This window comes from Kogia breviceps, chromosome 1 (genome assembly GCF_026419965.1).
Source record: "Kogia breviceps isolate mKogBre1 chromosome 1, mKogBre1 haplotype 1, whole genome shotgun sequence".
Taxonomy (NCBI): Eukaryota; Metazoa; Chordata; class Mammalia; order Artiodactyla; family Physeteridae; genus Kogia; species Kogia breviceps.
In genome coordinates this window covers 42,822,039-42,845,655 of record NC_081310.1, presented here as the reverse complement: position 1 = coordinate 42,845,655, position 23,617 = coordinate 42,822,039, and the positions used below count along the sequence as shown (strand labels likewise).

At 54.6% G+C, this 23,617-nt stretch overlaps 1 protein-coding gene across 1 annotated transcript in view; it reads left to right on the top strand.

Annotated features, from left to right (window-relative positions):
* LHX4 (LIM homeobox 4) overlaps positions 1 to 23,050 on the top strand; it is a 42,991-nt gene extending 19,941 nt beyond the window's left edge. Inside the window, exons 3-6 of the mRNA XM_059056539.2 lie at positions 14,352 to 14,554; positions 19,735 to 19,889; positions 20,297 to 20,468; positions 22,628 to 23,050. Of these exons, the coding sequence (XP_058912522.1) occupies positions 14,352 to 14,554; positions 19,735 to 19,889; positions 20,297 to 20,468; positions 22,628 to 23,022 (925 nt within the window). The 3' untranslated portion in view covers positions 23,023 to 23,050. The remainder of the gene's footprint in view (positions 1 to 14,351; positions 14,555 to 19,734; positions 19,890 to 20,296; positions 20,469 to 22,627) is intronic.
* Positions 23,051 to 23,617: the final 567 nt, after the last annotated feature.

Below are 23,617 nucleotides of genomic sequence, written 5' to 3'. Positions count from 1 at the left end.
TGGATGCCGTGGCCAAGCACCATGGCAGCTCTTATGGGCCCCTGGATGGGACGAGTGTCATCGTGTGTGGGGGGAGGAAGGCAGGAGGAAGTAGGTGGGTGGGCCTGGCCGTCGGGGTTTGCTGAGCTGTCCCTGCTTCCAGGGCCAGCGCATCATCCTCCTATTTGGAAATCCTCGGTGAGCTCCAGGGTCGAGCAAGAGGCCATGTTGCCTTCTTGCCCATCTGGGTACAGGATAGGTGCTGAGATGTCCCTGGGTCAGAATTCTGGCTGGGGTTCAGGCAAGGCCTGTCAGGACCACAGACCTAGGGCCCTGTCACCAGAGAAGCTCCTTTGAGCCCCGGCCTTGCCCTAGGGCCCTATCTGACGTTTGGACCTCGACCGGCTGCCTCCGGGTGTGGGAAAGGGAGGTGGCAGCAGCTGAAGTGTAGGTTTGGGTTTGGGAGATGTAGTGGTAAGGAAAGAGGGTCGCTCTAGACCCGGGAGGAGCCCAGGGTATGGGCTAAGGAGGGATTAGCACAGGCCTATGAGCCGTTAAGCCCAAGACCAGAAATAAAAGTGACAATTACTCACCCAGGCCATTGCCCTGGCCCCCTGTCTCCATGGCCTTGCTTATCAGTAATGTCCCTACTCATCTCCCTACCCCTTGCTGCCCACACACCACCCCACCAGACCAGCGTCCCCCCGACAGCTCAGCTCCTGACACCCCGACCCCAGCTCCTTCGGCAGGGCCCCCTCTGCCTACAGAATATCCCAGAAGCACTGTGTCGCCAGAGCCTTCCACCCTGTGCCCAGCCTCCCATCCAGCTCACTGCTTTCCTTGGGTACCCGATGCCCCCAGCAAGATGCCCCACTTCCCAGCTATTTCATCGTCCAGGGATGAGGTCCACCCCCTCAAGGTCTCCCCATCCTTCCATGACGGTGATTCCAGCTCCTCAGTGGCCTGGCCACCTTGCCCCGTGTCTCTCCCGATGACTCAGCATGAGCTGCTTGCTTTGCTCATTCCTCACTCACCTGTTTGATCTTCCCCGTCGGCTTTTTCTGTCTTCCCCACGCACCTGGCCCCGAGCCTTGCCCACAGGCCATCGCTGGGTTTGATGCAACAGAGAGTAGATTACATAGTGAATTCACAACGCACTGTGGGGACCAGTTTCTTCCATACCTGGCTTGGCATCCTGCGAGTCACAGAGGCCCAGGATGCCTCCGTTATTGAGCCCCAGTTCTTCTCCTTTCACAGGACTGCTCTGCTTCCTAAAGTAGCCCACTCTTGGGACTGGATCCTCTTGTAAAGCAGGGGAGCTGGCGGCATATTCAGTGCTGAAACCAGGTCATTAACTCTGTGATGGGGCTGCTGGGTGGAGAGAAATTTAAAACTGAAGTGATTCTCCCCACTGCCAATGGAGGGGCAATCAGACACGAAGATCGGGCACCTCTGAAGCCCTAGGGAGGCCACAAGGATTTACAGGCAGTCAGGCCTCACCCAGCTTTTGGGGACCATGGCTGTTTGGTACAGGAAGGCACATCTGCAGTACAGTTTGGAATAGCAAGTCACAGTCCTCGGTGAGGACAGGGAGGGAGAATTGTCTACGATCAGAGTGGCCTCACCTCCCATCCACAGTGGTCTTGGGACCTGCTGCCCACTTGGGGCTGAGGCTGTGATTTGGTCACAGAATGGGTGGGTCTGCTCCTCATTACAGCTCATTAAAGGTCACCAGGCACCTGCTTTCAGCTGGCACATGTGCAGAGGGAACACTGGGAGCAGAGACAAGAGGCGGGGCAGGAGGGGAGGGCAGTCCCAGGCAGCCCAGGTCCCTCCCTCGTCTCACGCCAGGCTGCAGGTGTCACCACCAGCAGCCTCGAGAGGGCCAGCAGGTGCCGTGCACTTGGATTTGCCCGTCACTTGTGCCCCTGGCACTTGGAAGATGCCTGGTCAGAGGCATCTTCTCTATGCTTCTTGAAGTAAAAGAGAAAAAGAAAAAGCAGTGTCCTTTTATGATATCTGCCCCAAAGCCTGGCTCGGAGGCAGAGGGCAGGATTCATTGACCTCACCAATCAACACTGTGGTTCTAAGTTCCAGGATCAATATTTTAAATCTCTTTGCCTATAACAAGGGGCAGGGCCACTGCTTTGCACATTTCCAGGGGCATCTTTTATATTGTGTGAAGCTTTGTGACTCAAGACTGTAATGTGAGGAGTGCCCCGCTGGAGGTGTGTAATACCCCGGAAGTGGGGGGAAGGACAGAGAGGAAAGCTGGAGGTTGGCTCCCACTAGCTTCCAGCCTGTGAGACATGGTCGTGCTGGTGGCTGGCAGCAGAGGGCGATGTTGGTGTGTGCACAGGCAGAAAGAAGTATTGTCAGAAGGTTGTACTCTGCGGTTGTTATGTTGTTTGAAGGGCGGGGGCTGTTAAACTCTGTCTTGCTCAGTAACATTGGCTGATTTTTGCTGTTGTTTGTTGTTTTGACTCTTGAAGGTCCTTGGCTCCCCTTCTCCAAAGGAAATAACATTCTGGGGCCTGAGAGGAGAGGCTTAGTTGACTAATACAGCGTGCTTCTAAGATTATTACAATTGGAATCGCAAGCCAGGGAGCCAACAACTCCTTGGGTTGCATTTGCTGAGCAGGTCTTTTCTGGACTGTGCATCCAGCGTGTGGAGGATCCCTGGCTCCTTGCAAAAGGACTAGAGACAGGGGAGAGCAGGGGTCTGGGATTTGGGCCTCCGGGTCCCCCTTTTCATCACTGATTTGGCCCTGGGATGAGCCTGGCAGCTCCCTTACCCTGAGGCATGGTGAAAACAGGTTTTCTGCTTCAGGAACTGGGTTCAAGTGCTGGGGTCCTTAGGCAAGTTCCTTAATATCTCTGAGCTCCAGTGTCCTCTGCAGGAAAAATGGGAACGCTAATGGTGGCTGCTTTAGAAGACCTGGTACACAGTAGCATTTCGCAAAGGGGAGTTATTTTATCAGTAGAGTGGTCTGGTGAACCCAAATGGAGCTTGATTGAATTTCTGTCCTGTGTTTTACCAGCTGTTTGTCAGCAAACAAGTGCCTAGGCCTTCCTGAAAACCTCATTCCCGTATCTGTTAAGAGGTGACATTCTAACCCACAGAGTTGCTATGAAATGGGAAGAAGATAGTGTGTAAACTGTGTCTAGCACTGCTGGGTGCGTCATGCTAGGTGCTGTATCTCTGGGTTTCTGGCCCTGGATGTGTTCACCTGACCTGCAGCCATGGAGGACTAGCTGTCAGAGTTCTCCCTCAGGCTGGGCCTGAGCTGACCTCTCCTGCCCGCTGCTCCCTCCAGCTTTGAGACCTTCCCACTGAGATGATTTTGAAAGGCCTAGAACTCCTCAGATGGAGGCGGAGGTCGCCTGGCAGGTGGAGAGGGTACGTGGCAGTGGGCCGGGGACAAAGATGCCATGCCAATTTACATGAAGACTTGAGAAACAAACCGGTGATGATTATAATATGAAAACAAACAGCTATAGAATCAAAGAAAGGGCAAGAGTCCGTGTACGTTTTTAAGGTAAAGCACTGCCTTTAAGAACATCCCAGGCTTGTGGGGAGCTTCAAGCCACGCCCTGGCCGCCAGGCATGTGGGCTGGCATCTGCCTGCCAGAGGGGGCCGTGGGGAAGAGTCGGAGGCGTTCTGGGGTGACTGCCACTCCGGGGGGTCCTGTCTAAAACTTTATGCTTCTCTGGGGGTGTCTCCCTGCCCCTGAGGCCCTCACCTGCCTGGCACCGCGGGGACCCAGCGGGATGGAGGGCTGCTGCGCAGTCGTCACTAGGGAGCTGTGTCCCCTCCCCCAGCCAATCAGTCTCCAGGCAGTGAGCCTGGCTGTCAGCCAAGGGCAGGTAAGCGGCGTCCTTGGGAGCCCAGGAGCTGCTGATTTATCCCCGCAGTTCAGAACAGCCTGTCTCAGCTCCGGCTCGCTCTGAGTTTGGCCCAGCTGCAGGGTAGTTTTGCTGGCTCTGGCCAGGTCTTCGTTAGTGACTTGGGCCAGTCACTCTGGGGACCAGGGCCTCCATCCCTCAGCTGGGCAGACGCCCACAGGACATGGGGCAATATGGGGCTGATGGGCCGAGAAGGGCCCAGAAACCTCTCTCCGAGGTGGACGTTGAAGAGGGAGCAGGCGCTGGGTTTGAATCCAGGCTCAGTGTGAATTTGGGGCCTTGGACCTCCCTGAGCCTCACTCTCCCATCTCGAAAAAGGGATGGGAATAAACATGTCTACTTTTCAAAAGTTACTATGAGGACTGAGTAAAATGAAGTGTTCAGTAGCCATCATTATTGGTAGCTATTCCTATCAAGGCCATGATGGCATATCTATGTAGGGAGGAGAAAAAAAAGAGAAAAAGAGGGCCCTGGGGCAGAGGCTACAAAAGGCCGTGGGCCAGACAGGGGTCCCGGGGAGGGAGGTGGGGCCTGTCCAGTGACAATGGCAGGTCAGGTGATTAGAACAACTGTCCACCTCTCGGTGTGCGGAGCTGCCGTGAGTCTTCCCCACGGGAGACCGTCCCTCTCTGTGTGGTCCAGAGCTCTGTGGCAGTGACCGCAGCCCTCAGCCTTCACTTCCCAAAGTGGGGTTCCCAGCTCTGGCGGGAGGGTCCCGCCTGTGCTGGTGTGGCCGCCTCTAGCTAGCTTGTCCTCTGTTGCCTCAGGAAGAGGCCACTTCAGTTCCGGGGTTGGTTGTGGTCCAATCTGGGGCCAGGTTCTTGCTGAGCCACTTGTTATTTTTGATAACCACACACCTGTTAGGACACACACACACACACACACACACACACACACACACTGTAGCAAAATGTGCTTGAAGAACTCACAAGGGGAGGGTCTCTTTGACGTGTGACTTTCCATAATTTCCGAATAGTTTATAGTCTAATTCCCTCGCTAAGCAAATTAAACCTCTTAAGGTAACGATCAGATGGTCCAGATAGTAGCTGTGCGTGCGGACATTTGTAAGATTCAAACACTGGTGGGACCAGGCCCATAGTCATTTGCAAAGGCCTGTAATCATGGCAGAAGCAATTACTTAGCTGAGCAGTTCCCCCTGGGACCTCAGGCGGTATATCAGGCGGTGATGAGTCCACGGATTATCTGTCTGCGTGCCCCGGAGGCCTCCTGTTCAGCGGTGCCTGCCCACCCTCCCGGAGCCCAGGCTCTCAGTGAAGGCCTCCTGACATCTCTGGAACCTGCATACTGGAGACCTTTCTGCCTTGGGAGAATCTGTTTGGAACCAAATAGTTGCAAATCAGCCTGGGAGTCAGATGGCATCTGGGCTGTGGGAACATGGTCCCCAGGCAAAGGGGGATGGGGTGACATGGGAATGGGAGATGGGGGCAGCTTAAAACACACCAGCCGGCAGCAGCAAGTCCCGTTCTCTTAATCACTGGGGCTCAAGCTCCTCCCTCCTTTACTTCCCACCCCCAGCCACTCAGGTTCTGAGACACGGGGTCCCACCTCCCAAAGGCCCTCTCTTTCCATTCCCACGGCCTCTCTCCTGTCTCGGGCCCCTGTCCCCACACCTCTGCACTGCTGGAAGCTTTTCTAATCGGCTGTCCTTCCCCTCTCTGCTAGTCTATGCCTTCCTGCTGCAGCCCATCTTTGGCCACGTTGCCCCCATGGCTCCTGAATCTCCCGAGCCCAGTGCTCAGAAACCTGTGGCCTGGCTCCACCACGTTCCCTGCTGATTCTCTGGCCGAGGTCACACGAAGGTCCAGGGAGAGCCAGCCTCTGACTTGTCGATCTGGCTCCTGGGGTCTGTTGGTGCCCCTGGAAGCGCCACTTTCGGAGAAGCCACAGACCAGCCTTGGACCGTGTGGCGGGCGTCATGGGTCCATGCAGCGGGCTGGCCGGGGGTGTGGTGGGAGGGGGTGGGATGGGGCCTCTGTCCCCAAACGTCCACGCTGCTGCCTGTCCCCGTGTCTGCTGCACCACTGGTGAGAATGAGTCCTTAGGTCTTGAAGGGCTCAAGAATCAACAAGCAAGCTGCAGATGCTGCGAGAGGGCCAAGAGTGTCCATGACGCAGGGTTTCTCAGAGAATGGTCCATGCCACAGCTGTACTGGGGTCATCCGTGTGGGGCTTGTTAAAAGTGTGGGTCCTGGGCCCAGAATCAGGAGTCTGGGGTGGCTTTCCTGCTTCTAAGCAAACATCCCAAGTGGCACTTCTGCACAGGGTAATTTGGTGACAGCTGGGCTAACACCTTGGCAGAGAAGAATTAGTCTGGAGTAAGGAGAGCCGATTAGGTGCCTAGAGGAGAGGCGTGGGAAGGAGGGATGATGTTGTTGGTCCAGCTGGCAGCCTGTCCCATCTGTGAAAAGGGAATAATAATAGCTACCGATAAGGGCTGTTGGGCTCTTTCAATGAAATAGCTCACGTGAAATCCCCTGGTGCATACTGACTGCTTAATGCATGTTCACAAAAATTAAGAGAGATGGGCTGCACTCTCTTAGAAGAGGGTCAGATCCTACACGTCCCATTGCCTCTTGGGAAGCAAATCTCCCCCCAGCAGGGAAAGCGGGGAAGGATGGCTGGGGGAAGGGAGAGTTGGGCTGTAGACCTCTTTCTGCCACTCACTGAGCTGTGTGATCTTGGGCAAGCCCCTGACCCTCTCTGGGCTTCCCCAGTTTGCTTCTGTGTTAAATGAGGAGGTTGGACTAGCTCACTGGTTCTAAAGCTTTTCCCATTGTATTCATCTCAAAGTAATATTGAATGCTTGTTGAAAAGAAAAACATTATATTAAAAACAAAAAGCAGAGCCTGAGGGGCAGTTCTGGTGGGCCTGGGAGCTTTATGTGTGAGTATGTGTATGGGGGAGCTGTGTCCGTGTTCTCTAAGGCTCTAACATTCTCCGGTGTCAGGCCTTCTCCAAATATGGCCCCCGTCTATGTCTGGAGAAGGCTGACCGTTCTGGGGCAGAACGCTGTGTGCCGTGACATGGCTGTGGTGGTGATATATGTTGGAAATATTGGTACATACAGTAACAGTAAATATCAGCGACTTACCTGTCAAGTGTGGTGATAGATAAAAGAAATACATGGAGGGAAGTGTCAACTGGGAAAAAAATATACGGCCGGCAGTAAATCACCACCAAGCAATTAAAGCATAAAATTAAGTTGTGTGGTATTTTGTTTCCTCGGGACAGTGCACTGCACTGTGGCAGCTCCCACACATGGGAGGCTGGCATGGGCCCGGGCTGGCTTCTACTGACTGCTCCCAACGGCCCAGAGAAAGGAAGAACATTGGGTTCAAATCCCAGCTCCACTGTCTATGGCTGTGAGGCCCCTGGCACGTTTCTTACCCTCTCTGAACTTGTTTTCTCACCTACAAATGGGGGAATTGTGCATTAATGCATATCATAGGAGTGGGTCATTCACTACGTATGACCAAATAGTCACTGAACACATATCCCGGGCCAGGCACTGCTCCAGGTGCTGGGTCCACTGGTGAACCAAACAGATCCAGCCCCGCGGTCACGGAGCTCGCCTTCTAGAGAGGGGAAAAGACAATACGATAAACGAACGAAATGAACAGTACATCCATGAGAGATGAGTGCTTTAGAGAAGGGAAAGGTAGTGCTGGGGTGGGGTGCAGGGGAGGTGGTTAAGGACTGCCCCCTGAGAAGGATACATCTGAGGGGGGACCTGTAGAAAATGCAGGAGTGAGCCATGTAGATATCTGGGGAAAGAGCTCCGAGCCCAGGAAGCAGGCCGGATGGTGCAGGATCGTAGAGGCCAGTTAGGGAACTTTGGCTTTTACTCTGAGTGAGAGGGGAGCCCCTGGAAGGTTTTGAGCAGGGGAGTGAGATGGTCCGACTCAGGGTCACTGTGTGGAGGATAGATGGTGGGGCAAGGGCTGCAGCCAGGGGTTGCTTTAGGGGAGCTGTGGGCAAGGGGAGAGGGTGGCCTCGGCTGGGGAGGCAGCGGTGGAGACAGCGAGGGGTGGTCCAGTTCTTGGCGTAATTTTGAGTGGTGCCAATGAGATTTGCTGACAGATCAGATGCAGGTGTCCAAGGCTGTTGGCCTGAGTAACTGGAAGAATTAAATCACCCTTCTCTGAGATGGGGAAGGTCACTGGAGGAACAGATGCTGGGATCTGCATCTGGATCAGGAGTTTGGTCTTGGGCATTGAAGTCGAGATGCTGAGGACGTCATGGGATGTACCTGTCTGGAGTTGGATGGGGAGGTCTGGGCTTGGAGGTGGAAGTAGAAACCCCAGGGGTGTAGGGTGGACAGAGAAGAGGTGTGGGAGCTGGAAGAGGGGCTGTGCGAGGAAGGAGCAGAACCAGGAGAGTTGGGTCCTGAGGCCAAGTGAGCGCAGCGTTCTAAGGAAGAGGGACGGCCAATGTGGTAGAAGGTCAGGGAAGATTAGACCTGACCACTGGACTCAGCAATGCCGGGGCCACGCTGACCTGGTCAAGTGCAGTTGGGGTTGATTTGTTGGTGGCACCTTGACTGGAGCATGTATTATTCAGGGTTTTCCACAGAAATGCAGCCAACAGGGTGTGTGTGTGTGTGTGTGTGTGTGTGTGTGTGTGTGTGTGTGTGTGTGTGTGTAAAGAGATTTAATTTAAGGATTGGCTCACATGATTTTGGAGGCTGAGAAGCCTCAAGATCTGCAGTCAGCAGGCTGGAGACCCAGGAGAGTTGATGGTATAAGTCCCAATCCAAAAGATGGCAGGCTCGAGACCCAGGAAGGGCCAGCATTGCAGTTCGAGTCTAAAGGCAGGAAAAGACCAATGTCCCAGCTCCCGGCAGTCAGGCAAGGGGAGTTCACTCTCACTCTTGGGAGGGCCAGCCTTTCTGATCTCTTCAGGTCTTCACCTGATTGGATGAGGCCCATCACATTGAGGAGGGCAATCTGCTTTACTCCATCGACTGATTCAATGTCCAAAACCGCTTCCAGACACACCCAGGAAAATGTTTGAGCAAACAGCTGGTTGCCCATGAAATTAACCATCGGAGTGGATTCAAGAGAAGACTGAGAGCAGGGGCATTAGAGACCCATCTTTTGAGGGGTTTTGTTCCAACTGGAGTAGAGAAAGGGGTGGTAGATGCAAGGAGGTGTAGGGTCAAGAGAGGTTTTATTTTTTTAAGTGGCAGAACTATTGATACTAGCATGCTGTACGCTGCTGGGTAGATGTGGTAGAGAGGGGAAGTTAATGATGTGGGTGGCAAGGGGGCCAGTTGCTGGGTGAATGATCTCATTAGGCAGGAAGGAGTGGACCACCCAGGCGGGTGGTCGACCTTGACCAGGAGCACAGCCGAGTCAGCTGTAGGAAGCCGAGAGACCTGGGCAAGTGGCAGCGGGGCGGGGGTGGGGCATGTGTGGACGGGACAGTGGGATTGCCTGGCAGGCCTTTGCTTAGAGCTCCTTTTTTCTCCAGGAAATAGGAAGCCGGGCTGCCAGCTGGGCCGCCAGCTGAGAAGGAGGATGAGGGGCTTGAGAGAGAGACGGTATGGGAAAGTGGGAGGGCTAATGCACTAGGGAAGTGCCCTGTGCTTTCCTGGGCCCTCTTGAGGTCCAGAGCCTGAATTTAAGGGGAGCCCAGTCAGGGAGGTGGTATGTTTCCCCTGGCCCTGTCAGAGGCCACGAGGGGAGGGAGGGGCAGTGAGAGGAGCCGGGTTGCAGGGCTGTGGGCATCAGGCTGCTGCGGGGACTGAGCTGGAAGGACAGGACGGTGCAAAGGTTGGAAGTTATTCCTGGAGGCGCCGCAGTTCCCGGTGACACGGTCTGGGGTGGACCATGGGCATGGGTGGCTGAGGAACGGGGGAGGCCATGCCTTTCAGGAGAAGAGGTCAAGGAAACGAGAGGGCAGGGCCAGGAGGGACTGCTCTGGGGACACTGATGCCACTGAGAGTTACGGCAGCAGGGACGGCGAGGGCAACAGTGAGCCAGGAGGGAAACTCGCCCCGGGGTGGGGCGTGGGCCGGGGTGACAGTGACTGCCCCAGGGAGGTAGAGGTGTGGCCTGAGGGCCGGTGGCGAGGATCAAGTGAGGTTATGTACCACATGGGCACACGGCAGGTGCTTGGTCAACGGGAGCTGCTCTTTAATCGTGTTGGTGACCAGAATATGGTACCTGGCCTGATGGTAGGTCTCAGAACTTAAAATCAGGAATGTGCTGGAACATCTGCGGTGTAGGATTTACATGCACCTGTTTCTAGACGATGTGGTGCCTGCCAGGCCTGTCTGTCACCCTTCCTGCAGTATCCAGACACCCTGAAGTGGAGAGCGGGCCAGGCAGTCCTGTCGAGAGCAGCCCGGGTGCACAGATGAATGCACAGAGGGAACTCAGGCTGAGCACCGGAGCAGAGGGGGAGGGGCCGAGGACACAGGCCTGGCCCTGTTCCCAGGGTCGGGGGCAGGCCCTGAATGTCAGCCATGACGTCTGGTGCATTTCCGGAAGCCCAGGCCCCTCATGCCTGACCTACAGGTTCAGGAAGGTGTTGATAGCACCAGTTGGTGCGTTGAGGTGACCCCTGGGGGAGAAGGCTCTCGGGGCAGCCCCGCATCGCAGGCCTGGGAGCCGCATGCCCGGCGGCTCAGAGCAGCTGGGGATGCTTGAGGGGCACAGGGCCCCTGGAACCCACTTCCAGTCCAGAGTAGAGCCACCACGGCTGGCTGCTCCATGACGTTTGCTACCTTTGATGCCCACCGTGCGCCAGCTGTGCTGTCAGAAGCACCGAGTTCAAATCCTGGTCTTTTTACTCTTTGCCTGTGTGAGCCGAGGCCGGCACCTCGCCCATCTGAGCCTCAGTTTCTCATTTGTCAGAAGGCATCATAATCCCCGCCTTTCAGGTTGGGCACTCGGGAGACAGCTGTGGAATGAGTGCAGTGATGAGAGCAAAGTGGGGTGGAAAGTTTATGTTTTCGTAAACTTCGGGCCTCATTTCAACAGGGGGTTCAGTTCCCTTCTTAGAAGAGCTTCTGCCGGGAGCTGCAGTCGTTATGGTGAGTGCTAATCCTTCCCCGCCTGCTTTGGACACGTGCTTGAAGGAGCAGTTGGTGCACGCATTCCTTCCTGCGTGCATTCATTCACTCCTTCGGTGGGTCTTTTTGGCTTGCCTGCTGCTCGTTGGGCAGAGATAAGAGAATTACCAGTGATGTTGCTCTGAGAAGGAAAGTAACATTAGCCATTAGCCAGTCCTCCCTTGTGTTTTCTTTGTCTTTTGGATCAGCTCTAGCTGCTTTCCCCGGGGAGACCGGCTGTCCCTGAAGGCCTAGCAGGCAGGGCTGACCAGAGAGAGATTGTCCTTCTGGTGAGCAAGGCCAGTTCAGTTTGCACTCGAGCAGGCAGGGCCCTGCATACAGTAGGGGCTCAGCGATAGGATGAAGGGAATGCTGACTAGAAAATTCCTCGGAAGCCTCTTCCTCGGCCAGTGTCCTGCTCCGCCCCCGCCCCCAGCATCCTTCAGATTTGGTCAGGTTGGTTAGACTATTGGTTCTGTGTAGCAGCCAGGTTCACAGTTTTACCTGGTTTGGGACCCGGGAGTTTTAGCCGCGGCCATCTCATTGTTGCTCGTCACAGAACAAGCTGTGTAGCCTCTCCAGGCCGTGGCTGCCTCACCTGTGACTCTGGCTGGTCTGAGATCTGGACACTGAGGACAGTGTCATCATCACATCTGCAGCCCCACAGGACGGCGCCTTATTCTGGGCCCACTGGCTCTGACCAGAAGTTGGGGTGGGGAGCCCCTCAGGACTGGGCCACGCTAGGAGAGCCCTGTGGGCCCAGGGGGTGCACTCAGTCCCCTCAATGAGGGTCCTGCTGGCTGTGCTCCAGGGGAGAGAGGTAATAAGGAGCAACTTCCACTTACCATCGGTATAAATCCCACAATCAGGAAAATTGCTTCAATTGCTAAAAAACGCCGGTGGGAAAGTCCATTTATTTTTCATTTTTCTTGTGCACTTGCCACCCTCATGCATGAATCACTGTCGGTATGTAGATTAAATTTATACCCTCGTTATCTTTCATGTCTCTGGGGCTCTGGTGTCAACTAGGTTTCTGGTTACTGAAAGCCACGCCTGCTTTTTAGTGGGAAGAGGATGTGGCCCTGCCTGTGGGCGGGGCCGCTGCAGGGTCTCCACTCTGTTCTGGACTCTGCTCAGCTCCCCACCCCCCCGCCCCCGCTCCTGCCCCCGCCGCAGCGCCGGGCTCCACCCCGTGACTTGGCCACAAAATAGGACTTGCTTTTTGGAAAACTCTAGTTCTTCTCTGGAGCTGCTTCTGCTCCAGCCTTTGCAGCAAAGGATTTGGACGCTCAGGTTCCGGTGGTTTATTTGGGAGGGTTTGCTGTGAGCAGGATGAAGGCATTGTTTCATTTTGAACACCTGCTTTGTGAATTGGCCTGGACTGGATAGACAAACTACAGGCGATTTGAAAACACACTCTAGTAACACATATACAGGCTTCCTTTCTCTTTGTCCTTCAGACACAGACACACACACACAGACACACACACACACAGACACACACACACACAGACACACACACACACACACACACACACACACACACACACACACACACACACACGAGCTGGGTGCCTGCCTGCCTTCCTCTCTAATACAGGCGACATGGTTAGACAGCAGTTGTGGAAGAAGCCTGGTTCTCCCCTGTGGTCTGGGAGGTTCAGAACCATCTAGGACTGACAGTAGACTTTGTTCTCCCTTCTCAGATTTAGCCATCTCCTTGCATAATCTCTAAAAGCATGGTTCTTTATTCACTGATTTATTTTTCAACAAACTTGATCTCTACTTTTCTGGGTCCTGGACTTGAAATCTGATGAAACCCTTGAAACGCTTTGAAAAGTTGTTGAAAGTCCAGGCCCCCCCCTCCTGATGCACAGTTTTGAAAAATTCGGGGGTGGTTGACAGAGCCCGTCCTGAGCTCCGGGCTGAGAACCCCTGCTCCAAAGAGGCCTGCTCCCATGCATACCACCGTCCTCACAAAACCGAGGGGCATTCCAGGAGTTCAGAAGCCTGGGGTCCTTCCGAGCCAAACAGCTCAGGCCCTCACACCCCGACACCCTCCTCAGATCTCGTCTCAGAAAAGCAGTCCCTGGGGCCACGCTCCCGGCTCTTTCGGGGTTACCCATCTAGACTTAGAGAACCCCACTTATCTCTGTGACCCCATGCCCCCGGGACGGGGCTGAAGCCGCAGCTGGCCGTGCCTACTCCAGGCCCCTGCGGCCCCCGGCAGGTATCATTACTGCACAGGAGACCCATCATTCTGCATTAATCTGGGATTCATCATGATAGCCATGACCATAATTAATTTATTTGGTATTAATGGGGATGAAATATGTACTGTCCTTTCAGGGGAAATCAGGCTGCCTATAAGCATTAGTTAAAAGGACCATTAAAATCAAACCTTCCCCAGATCCATTAGGCAAAGTCTTTCATGCTGAAGAAGATAAAGTTCTGCTGTGTGAAATGTCATGAATAATTAGGTTGATTGCTGTTTTAAACTCTGCCCCTTCCTCCCCAACCCTCCCACCTCCCTCCTGCAGCAGAGCCCCCCATGCACCCAACAGCTTCATCGTCACATCTGCACTGGCCCCCAGTTCCCCTCTGGCCTCTACGACCACTGGCATGGCTCTGTGTGTATGGCCAGGACAGGGAACGGGGCTTAAATGACCCAGCTGGACTATAGTTGCAATGAGTCTACTTCTCTTCTTTTCCCAGCCTTGCACCCAGGTGGTGGGCACCTTCCTCTTGCCTCGGTGCTGCTCCAGAAAGGGGTAGATGGGAAGAGGTCTGAGGCAGCATTTTTCAAACTGAGGTCTGCAGGCCCCGCACCTCGAATGGTGGCAGGGGTATAAAACGCAGAGTCCTGGGCTCATATCTCAGGGGCTGTGCGTGGGGAGGCGACAGAGGCTGCTACGGAGGGTTTAGTGTCTGCTGGTTGGAGGGGAGAGGCAGGAGAGAGAACCCATCGTGAGAGGCCTGCTCTGCAGCCGAAGTGTGATTTCTCCGGAGCCCCGTGTGGACCCTGGCGTGTGGCGTGTCCCAGCCACACGGGCCTCTCCCGTGGGGAGCACGGGAAGAGACGTTTCACCCGATGCTTTATGCACATGGGTGCACACAGTTGCCCCGTGGGGCTGGTCCTCTAGGCCTCACCGTCAAGCTGAAGAAACCAGGAGGCAGAGGGTGAAACTGCCTGCTCAGTGGGACCTGGAAAATCCTACAGCCCTGGGTGAATTGACGAGCTGTTAATCAGACAGTTGGGTGGCCCGGGGGTGGAGGCCCCATGGACACTCCGGAGTAGTGGGGTGGGTGAGGGACAGATGAAAAGTGCGCGCAAGCCAGACCCCGCCTCCCTGCCCCGCGCTCTAATCCTTTCACGCTGCCCCGACAGGCGCTTCGGCACAAAATGCACGGCCTGCCAGCAGGGCATCCCCCCGACCCAGGTGGTCAGGAAGGCGCAGGACTTCGTCTACCACCTGCACTGCTTCGCCTGCATCATCTGTAACCGGCAGCTGGCCACGGGGGACGAGTTCTACCTCATGGAGGATGGGCGGCTGGTGTGCAAGGAGGACTATGAGACGGCCAAGCAGAACGGTAATCAGCACGGCCCCTCCCCCTGCCTCGGTGCCGGCCGTGCCCCCTGTCCTGCCTGAGTCCGGGCTGCCCACCCCTCGGAGCCCTGCTCGCCCCCTGCCTCCTCTAGAACCTTCCCAGATGCCTGCAGGGAGGGAGAACCCCCAGCCCCCAGCCCTTGGCCCTTGCGCTCCACTGAAGCATCAACCGGTTTCCGGCCGCTGAGCTGCCTGCCTGTCTTGCGCGCCAGCAAGTTGGCTCGGGAGCAGCCGAGGACCTTGTGCCCATCATCTCGAGGCCCCTCCCTTGGGGCGGGGCTGGGAGGGTGCTCCGTCTGCAGTGGGGCTGCTCCTCAGTTTCTCATATCGGGGTGCACATTTACCTCCGCACCTCAGAGGCTTCAGTCAGCAAGAGCTCTCGCGTTGGCCTAAGTCACCCTTGGAACGGTCAGCCCGTATTTCAGTTAACTGTATCCTGTTTCCCCTCTCAGACTGTGGGCTTCTCGAGGGCGGGGACCTGGGGTGACGACTCTTGTGTCTCCCAAGCCCCTCATATGGGAGCAGATGCTCAGCCAGTCTCCTCGTTCAGGGAGACCCAACCATCTCAACTATCTGCTCCCATGCACCCCGCCACCCTTCCCTGGCCACCTCAGGGCCCTGTGCACGGTCTGCACAGAAGCTTGCAGCACAGGCTGAGGCTGATGTCGGGCCCCAGCCTTCAGTAGCCACCCCGGCAAGCCTGCCTTCACAGGGGCGGCCTGGGCAGCAGTGGCTCCTGCCCTCCAAGGCCTTGTTCCTGGGCAGCCCTAGGTCTTTCCTGGGCCTTCCCAGGGCCTAGAGAGGGCTCGGACCCCTCCCCCGCCCCATTCCCCAGCGCTCCCCGCAAGATAGCCAAGCCCGACTCCCCACCTCCTGCAGCCTCACCTCAGGCTTCTGACTCACGGCTGTGCCCTCGACCCTGGCTCCGAATATGGCATTTGGCCAAAGTCAACCAGGGAATCTCAGGCGCACAAACTCGTGAAACATCCAGGGTCATTTGCCTTTGACTAGAATTTTTATCGACTCAGGGTGGTACTGAGGAACACTTTTGTTGACGGCTCTGGGCTGGATGAAAAAACAAAGGAAAAACAATTTCATGTATCTCCTTCCGGGTCTTTCCTCGGTCCCCACATATATATTGTATAGATATGATCAATGCATGGAGAAATGAGTCTTTCGCTAACGAATGCAGTTAAAGGGTTTGGGGCGGTGAGGAGGCCCTGTTGGGTGAGGCCGCGGGAGCCAAGCTCAGCCTGGGAGGGACAGCGCGGCAGGGCCTCCTCTCTCTTCTGCCCCCACCCCCAGAGTTCTGGCGTTTGGCATGGACCGCCCTTCAGTCTCTTCTCTTTCTGGGGCCTCTGCAAGCCTGCTCCCAGGCTCTTTGCCTTAATGTATTAATCTGCTCTGGCTCCTTAAAACTCACTCGGTGCTGTTACTTTGGAGTCAGTTATGGTGTCACAGAAGATTAGGGATAAACCCTCAGCGCAGATGGACTCAGAGAGCCCAAGCTGTCCGTGCAACTCTGATGCCCTTCACCAGAGACCCCCAAAGATGCAGGCCATCCCCAGGGCCAGCGGCTGCTTCTCGCTGTCAGAGGCCTCCTTTAGACCCTGAGCACGTGCAGCCTGGCGTCCACTGCTGCTGTGGATGGGTCGAGAGAAAGGGGAGACCAGCTGGGGAGGCAAGAATGACCCAGTGGGGCTAACGCTCTTATTGAGGATGGTTTGCCCCGCAGCAGACCTCTGTAGAATGGTGGAAAGACACCGAACTTGGCCTCAGAGGTTGGTGGGCATCTCTGCCGGGTCGTGCACTAATTTGGGGGTTCCCCTGGCAAGTTGTGTACCTGGTTGAGCCTCGGCATCTCAGCTCCATAGGGGTGGGTCAGAGCACCTGTCACATAGGGCTGTGTCCTGAGGTTTCCCGAGGCTGACACTTGTGGAATGGGACGTTCCACGAGGGAGAGACCAGTGTGGAAAAGAAATGCAAACAGTAGGTGAGATCTGTTGTAGGTTTGCCAGCAGCTGGGGGTTACACTGTGTTTCTGGTCTGTTTCTCCTGCCTCTGGCTGTCAGTAAGGCAGGGGCCACTCCATCCCTTGAAATTTGGGTGCTCCTTAGCGCAGCAGGGGCCTTGGTCTGCTGTGGGACATTTGGCTCTCTCTTTTTATGTTTTAACTCCTCCTTGCTAATCTAAACCCTCTTTCAGGCTTAGGTTCCCTCCCTGGTGCTACCCAAAAGACTGAATATCAGCTATTTGTATCTTGGTGTGAATGATTTTGTTCATTTGTTAGTCTCCTTGGATATTTGCATTTTCAATATAATGAGGTGGCATTTTATGCCAGGGACAAGTGCTAGGAGACCCTGCATAATTCAAAACTAACATATTTTAAGACTAATTTTCCCATAGGAATTAATGTAAAAAGTCCGGGGGCGGGCATGTATCCTGGGAGCACATAAATCCATAACCAGTGAAGTGTATCTTTGCCTTAATGCTACTTTTTATTTTCTCAGCACTATCTCAGTCTCTCCCAGATGCTCTCTCCTAAATTAACAGCCTAGGGTATCATGGTCTTGCTTGGCCTTCCTCATAGCATTTTATCACATTTAACTTCCGTACCAAAGTTATTGATTTTTGGGTACGTTTTTCAGCACAAGCACTGCCACCACTACTTAATGAATACTTGGATGATATTGTTATAGGATATAAAAAAGATTTTAAATTATAATAACAGTGAATGTTAAAATAACAGCATAATAGTCCCCATAATCGCAAGAAGAAAGTTCTGCGTACGTAGCCAGCCATGCGGAACCAAGGGGCCACCAACCCAGGATGACCGGTTTGTCCCAGTGGCGCTGCCATCTGGCCATGGTGAGAATAATCTCTCATGCACTAGGCCAACCTATTTTGAAATTAAGCAATTATCGATGAATTGAAAAAATTTTTGGTGGTTTCGTTATTTCAAATTTTGTACGTAAAGACTGTATGGATATTTTTCAAGTGCACTATTTAGTATTTGCATCAAGTTCTGTCATGCTCTTCTTATCTCTATAAATACGGGCAGACAGGAGTGATTCCTAACAACAGAATTTAAAGTATTTTGGACGTTTTCCTCAGTGTGTGTGCCTCAGTGGCTCTGGAATCCTTCCTCCTGGTCCTGGGTCCAGGACCCCAGGGAGGGACGTGAGTGGTGGGCTTTGAGGATGACAGTGCTCTGCTGGGGAAGAAAACAGCCCAAGGAGGAGAGGACTGGGGGCCTTGTTCCCCCTCCACTGTGTGCACGATTGATCATAGTGTGAGCCTGGGCTTACTATCATTAAGGATGACTTAATCCTACAATGTGCCACCCACCCAGGCTTCAGAGGGGCGAGGGGACTTGCCCACGTCACTCATTCAATGAGAATGGTGAACCCAGGTCAACACCAGGCACACAGTAAACACTTAATAAACATTAGCTATTATTATTGTTGTTCCTAAGAGAGGGTTTTCTTGGGTGGAAAGGAAGAAAGGTAGGAAGATAGGCATGGAGCAGACCCCCTTCAAAGTACACATGTGGGAGGGGCACAAAGAACCCAGAGGGCCAGACGCAGCTGCTCATTCCCTCTTGCTCGACTCCGGGGCTGCTAGGCAGAGAACGGAAATAAGTCTAAGTGCTGGGAGAGGAACAAACCACTTACACCCAGTGCCTCTCTCTGTGCCTGACTCTGACTGAGAATAAACAGCCTTTGACCCACAGAAACTTGATGCTCAAAATCCATTGAAGACAGTTGATCAATCATCATGTTGTCCTGAACACTCTTCAGACCAGTGTTTTTCAAAAAATTTGGACTATGATCTACAGTAAGAGACTCATTTTATGTTTTAACTCAGCACACATATTCATACAGCAAGCATTGATCAAGTTTCATGAAATAATACTTGCTCTCATCTGCCTCATCCATCCCATCCCATCCATCCTATCTCATCCCATCCCATCAGTCCCATCCCATCCCAACCCATCCCATCCCATCCATCCCCTCCCATCCCAAACCATCCCATCCCATCCCATCCATCCATCCCATCCCAACCCATCCATCCCATCCCAACCCATCCCACCCTATCCCATCCATCCCATCCCAACCCATCCCATCCATCCCCTCCCATCCCATCCCATCTGTCCCATCCCATCCCAACCCATCCCATCCCATCCCATCCCATCCCATCCCATCCATCCATCCCATCCCATCCCATCCATCCCATCCCAACCCATCCCATCCCATCCATCCCATCCCATCCATACCATCCCAACCCATCCCATCCCATCCCATCCCATCCCATCCATCCCCTCCCATCCCAACCCATCCCATCCCATCCCATCCCATCCCATCCATCCCATCCCATCCATCCCATCCCATCCCATCCCATCCCAACCCATCCCATCCCATCCATCCCATCCCATCCATCCTATCCCATCCCATCCCAACCCATCCCACCCCATCCCATCCCATCCATCCCCTCCCATCCCAACCCATCCCATCCCATCCCATCCATCCTATCCCACCTCATCCCATCCTCATTCCATCCCATCCATTTTATTTCCTCTCTTAGTTTTCGATCAACTAAATTGACTTTACAACACACTAGTGGGCTCTGACCCATAATTTATGAACACTGCTTAGGTGAATAGTGAATATACAGGTCACCCCTGCTATGAGCCCAGGGCTGTGGAAAGGCAGCGAAGCCGTGGGTGGGACCTGGGGGAACAGACGTTCCTGATGGGAGGAGGGGCAGATGTCTGGGGCAGCCCAGAGCACAGACTTCATTCTGGCTCCTTCACCTTTGCAGCCTTGGCAGTAACTCACATGGTTGGCCAGTCAGTGTTTGTCATGATGGGGAAATGCATGGAATGGTAAACCTTAAGTCTGAGGAAAGCCCCTGTGTGGCTGGGCTGGCAGGGGAGAGGCAGAGAGCTGAGGCAAGGACATTGTCCTCACTTTTCAGTGACTCAGAGGGCCTGTGGTGCAGGAGTGGGCTCCCTGGGGTTTGGGGCCACTCCCCTTTGGTATTCCCCATTTTCCCACACTCTTGCCCATAGCAGGCAAGACTACATGAGGAGAGGAGGAAGGCGGGTTGAGACCCAGCTGCTTCAGATGGGCTGGACCCAGTAAGAAGTGGTTTTCATTGCAGATGACTCAGAGGCCGGAGCTAAGCGACCCCGGACCACCATCACAGCGAAGCAGCTGGAGACATTGAAGAACGCCTATAAGAACTCCCCTAAGCCCGCCCGGCACGTGAGGGAGCAGCTGTCCTCGGAGACAGGCCTGGACATGAGGGTCGTACAGGTGGGACACCAGCCACCCTGGCCCCCAGGCCTCCTTTGCTGACCGGGGATCCCAGGCCCGGCGCCACCCAGGCTGGGCCTGGGGCAGGGGTGGAGGGTGTCCTGCGGGTCCCTGCATCTGTGCCCTCCACGTGAGGGAGACTTCGGGAGTGGTAACCATGGCACCTCATCAATGGTGTCACTGATCTCCTGGGGGGGGGGATCAGTGGCTCAGGGCCACAACCCCCGGAAATTTGCCGAATCAGAGACAGATTTCTGAGGCCCAGGCAGGGGGAGTGGTGGGCACGTCCCATGACTTGCCCTGAACTCTGCTGAGGCTTCAGTCTTAGTCTTTTGTCTCGGGGACCCTGGGGGCTTTGGGTTCGTGGTGGACGCCCCCTGAGATTGTCCCTTGTGCTTGCGTGGCAGGTTTGGTTTCAGAACAGAAGGGCCAAGGAGAAGCGGCTGAAGAAGGACGCGGGGCGGCACCGCTGGGGTCAGTTCTATAAGAGCGTCAAGAGGAGCCGGGGAGGCAGCAAGCAGGAGAAGGAGAGCTCGGCAGAGGACGGTGGGGTTAGTGACAGTGAGCTGAGCTTCCGAGGTGAGCAGGGCTGCAGGGGCGAGGCCCAGGCCCTGGGAGAGGCCCCTGGGAAACAGTAATCCCCGATGCTCGCGAGGGGTCTTTCTTGAGGCCTGGCCAACTCCCTCCCGAACACAGCCCTCCCTGCAACTTGGGGTAAAGGGCAGGGGGGAAAGGGTAGTGGCCCTTCCAGAGGGGACAGGGCAGAGGAAACTGGAGCTCTGCTGCGGACACATGGAAGCCGGGTTCCCAGGCCTATGGGCCCCAAGGCCTCCCCTCCTTGCCTGTGGCCCGGGGCTCCCTCACCAGCCCACGCAGCTATGCAGGACAGCTGTGTCTCTGTCTGCGCCCTGAGCGCCCCTCCTGCATTTCTCCCCTCGGCCGGAGCACTGGCCTCCCTCCCGTGACCCACTAGAGTGAGCCCCCTCCTCTCCTGGCGGTGGGAGGATGTGCTCAATGGGCCCTTTGCCCCGGGAAGTCAGTACTGTGAGTGCACGTGAGCCGGGGACCGACCTCATTCTGAAATCCCTTTCCCCACCGCTCCTGTCATCCGGTCCAGCGGAAGCGCTTTGCTGCATGCGCTGTATTCAAATTTGTGCGTCAGCGAAGTTGCAAATGGCTGCATGTTTTGGACCCTTCGGTTGTTTGCAAATAGCCATAACAGTTCGCATGCGATGAGTCCTCAAATGTGGAAGGTCTTCTGTTGTGGGGCGAAGGGAAGAGTCCTGAGCTAGGGGGTCAGAAATCTGGCTTCCGGTTATGGCTGTGTCAAACGGATTCACTTCTCTTGAGCCTCAGTTTCCCCAACTATAAATGGGGAACAACCACATCCTTGCCCACCTCACAGTGTTCTTGGGGATCCATGAACACAACTGACTGTGAATGTGTTTGGGGAAAGCTCAGCACATTTTTACACTTGCAAGACACGACCATCCCCTTTAGGGAGCCTGTGGCTCCCACAGAGGGCCCTGGTCACACGGGATGACAGGTGTGGGCAAAAGGCCAGTTAATGGCCATTTTACAGTGGAGCTGAGCCTTCATCGCCTGCCCCCTCTAAAGGGCATGACTCCCCTCCCCCTTTTCATTTTTATGGGTGGGGTGAGGGACAGCCTAGGGCAGGTTGTCAGAAGGGATGGGTGTTGAAGTCCACTCTGGGGTGACCTTGGTAGGAATGGACGCACGGGCCCAGGTGGGAATAGAAAGGAAGTCTGTGGAGCAGCAGATGGCATGAGCTGCCTGCCAGGACCGTGATGTCCTGAGAGGACTGTAGCCCAGCCCAGAGGTCTGCCCGTGGGGCCCTGGGGAGGGTTCAAGGGCCTTATGCTCACCTTCCAGGCCTCTTGGTGGGGGAGGGGGAAAGCCACTTAATCTCCTCTAAGCTGCTGAAATCAACGTCTGGAACATACAGGATCGTTAAGTCTTGTTTCATAGCTCCTCTCTGTTGGGTGCAGGTGGGTCCCCAGGTTGACATATCATTGGTCTCTCCAGGCAATTATATAATCTTCTTTTTCTTAAGACTAAAGTGCTCACCTCTGTTGGAAAGAGGAATTCTTCCGGGTGGCAAAGGTTCCATTAGATCCCCTTAATGAAATTCTTCATAAAACAAGGTCATTTGCCTTAATCAGTCCAATACTTTGTCCCCAGTGAAGAGCTTATTGATAGACAGAGAAACCAAGTACTTTAATATTGAACCTCTTTCCCAGGTAGACCAGAAGGCTTTTGTACACATGTCTTAGAGAGGTCCTCAGCTCCCCTGACTGTATGGGCCTGCTTGTTTCCCAACTAACTGAACCAAGCACTTTTCTCAGCTTGAAAACTTTCAGATGAAATCTTGTTAGCACAGAGTTTCCTCCGTTTGTGATGTGGATAACATATGAGCCACCAAACCTCAGGCATTCATATTCCTCAGTGTAGCCATCTTCGTACCTGAGCACACATGGGACCAACAAACTCATCAAACATTTGTCCAGCCTTCTGGGACCTAGGCGTTTGGTCTCTGCAGGTGTGCGTTCTGTTTTTTCCCCTTGATGTGGGTCAGTCTCTGGATGCCAGGCTGACATGTTGGCGTCTGGCTTATGCTTGGGCTTCTTTCCTGGTCATGTGTATTCCTAGGTTGTGAAGAACGGGGGACCACCGGAGTCCTGGCGGCTGACAATAAATCTCCATTCTTTTGTCCACAGAGGATCAAATTCTCTCAGAACTTGGCCACACCAATAGGATTTATGGCAACGTGGGGGACGTTACAGGCGGACAGTTAATGAATGGGAGCTTCTCCATGGACGGGACAGGACAATCCTATCAGGACTTGAGGGATGGGAGCCCCTATGGAATCCCCCAGTCTCCATCCTCCATCTCGTCCCTGCCATCCCACGCTCCTTTGCTCAATGGGCTGGATTACACGGTGGACAGTAATTTGGGCATCATTGCGCATGCAGGGCAGGGAGTAAGCCAGACGCTGAGAGCCATGGCTGGGGGACCCACCTCTGACATCTCCACAGGAAGCAGTGTAGGCTATCCCGACTTTCCAACTAGCCCAGCCTCTTGGCTCGATGAAATGGATCATCCTCCTTTTTAAGCACCTCTCCTCCCCACCCTACCCGTCCTCTGGCTTGACAGAATATCTTCAAGGATCAAAAGAGACTTGCCTTTTAAGGATCAAAAGTGCACCAATGTGAATTTCCATTATTTTCAATGGAAATCCTCTGCCGATCCCGGGGAGGTCGCGGGACCCCACTAGGGCTTGTTTTCCTGGGAAGTGGTGGGCGAGCAGCCTCGTCTCAGAACACAGCACAGGGGCACAGAACCCAGAGCGCTAGGGTGCTGGCTTGTTGGCTCCTCCCCCGCCCTGCTTACAGGCTTTGGCTGCACAGTGTTTGGTTGATGGCATGACTGTGTCAGGCCACCTTGCTCTTTGGGAACTCTGCTCCAACTGGAGTGTCTCATGAGATGCCCCCCCGAACCACTGCTCTCACCAGAACCGAGATTCCTGAGGTAGAGGCATCACGGCCCTTGAGTATTGATAAAAGTGATTTCTGGACCACCCTTATTGAGCCCTAATTTTCAAAATAAAAAGTCACTTATTAAAGGTCAGTGGAAAACTTTGATGGCCAGAGTTCGATGTTGAAAACATGCTCCCTCCTCCTTTTTTTTTGCTGTGAAAAATATGACTT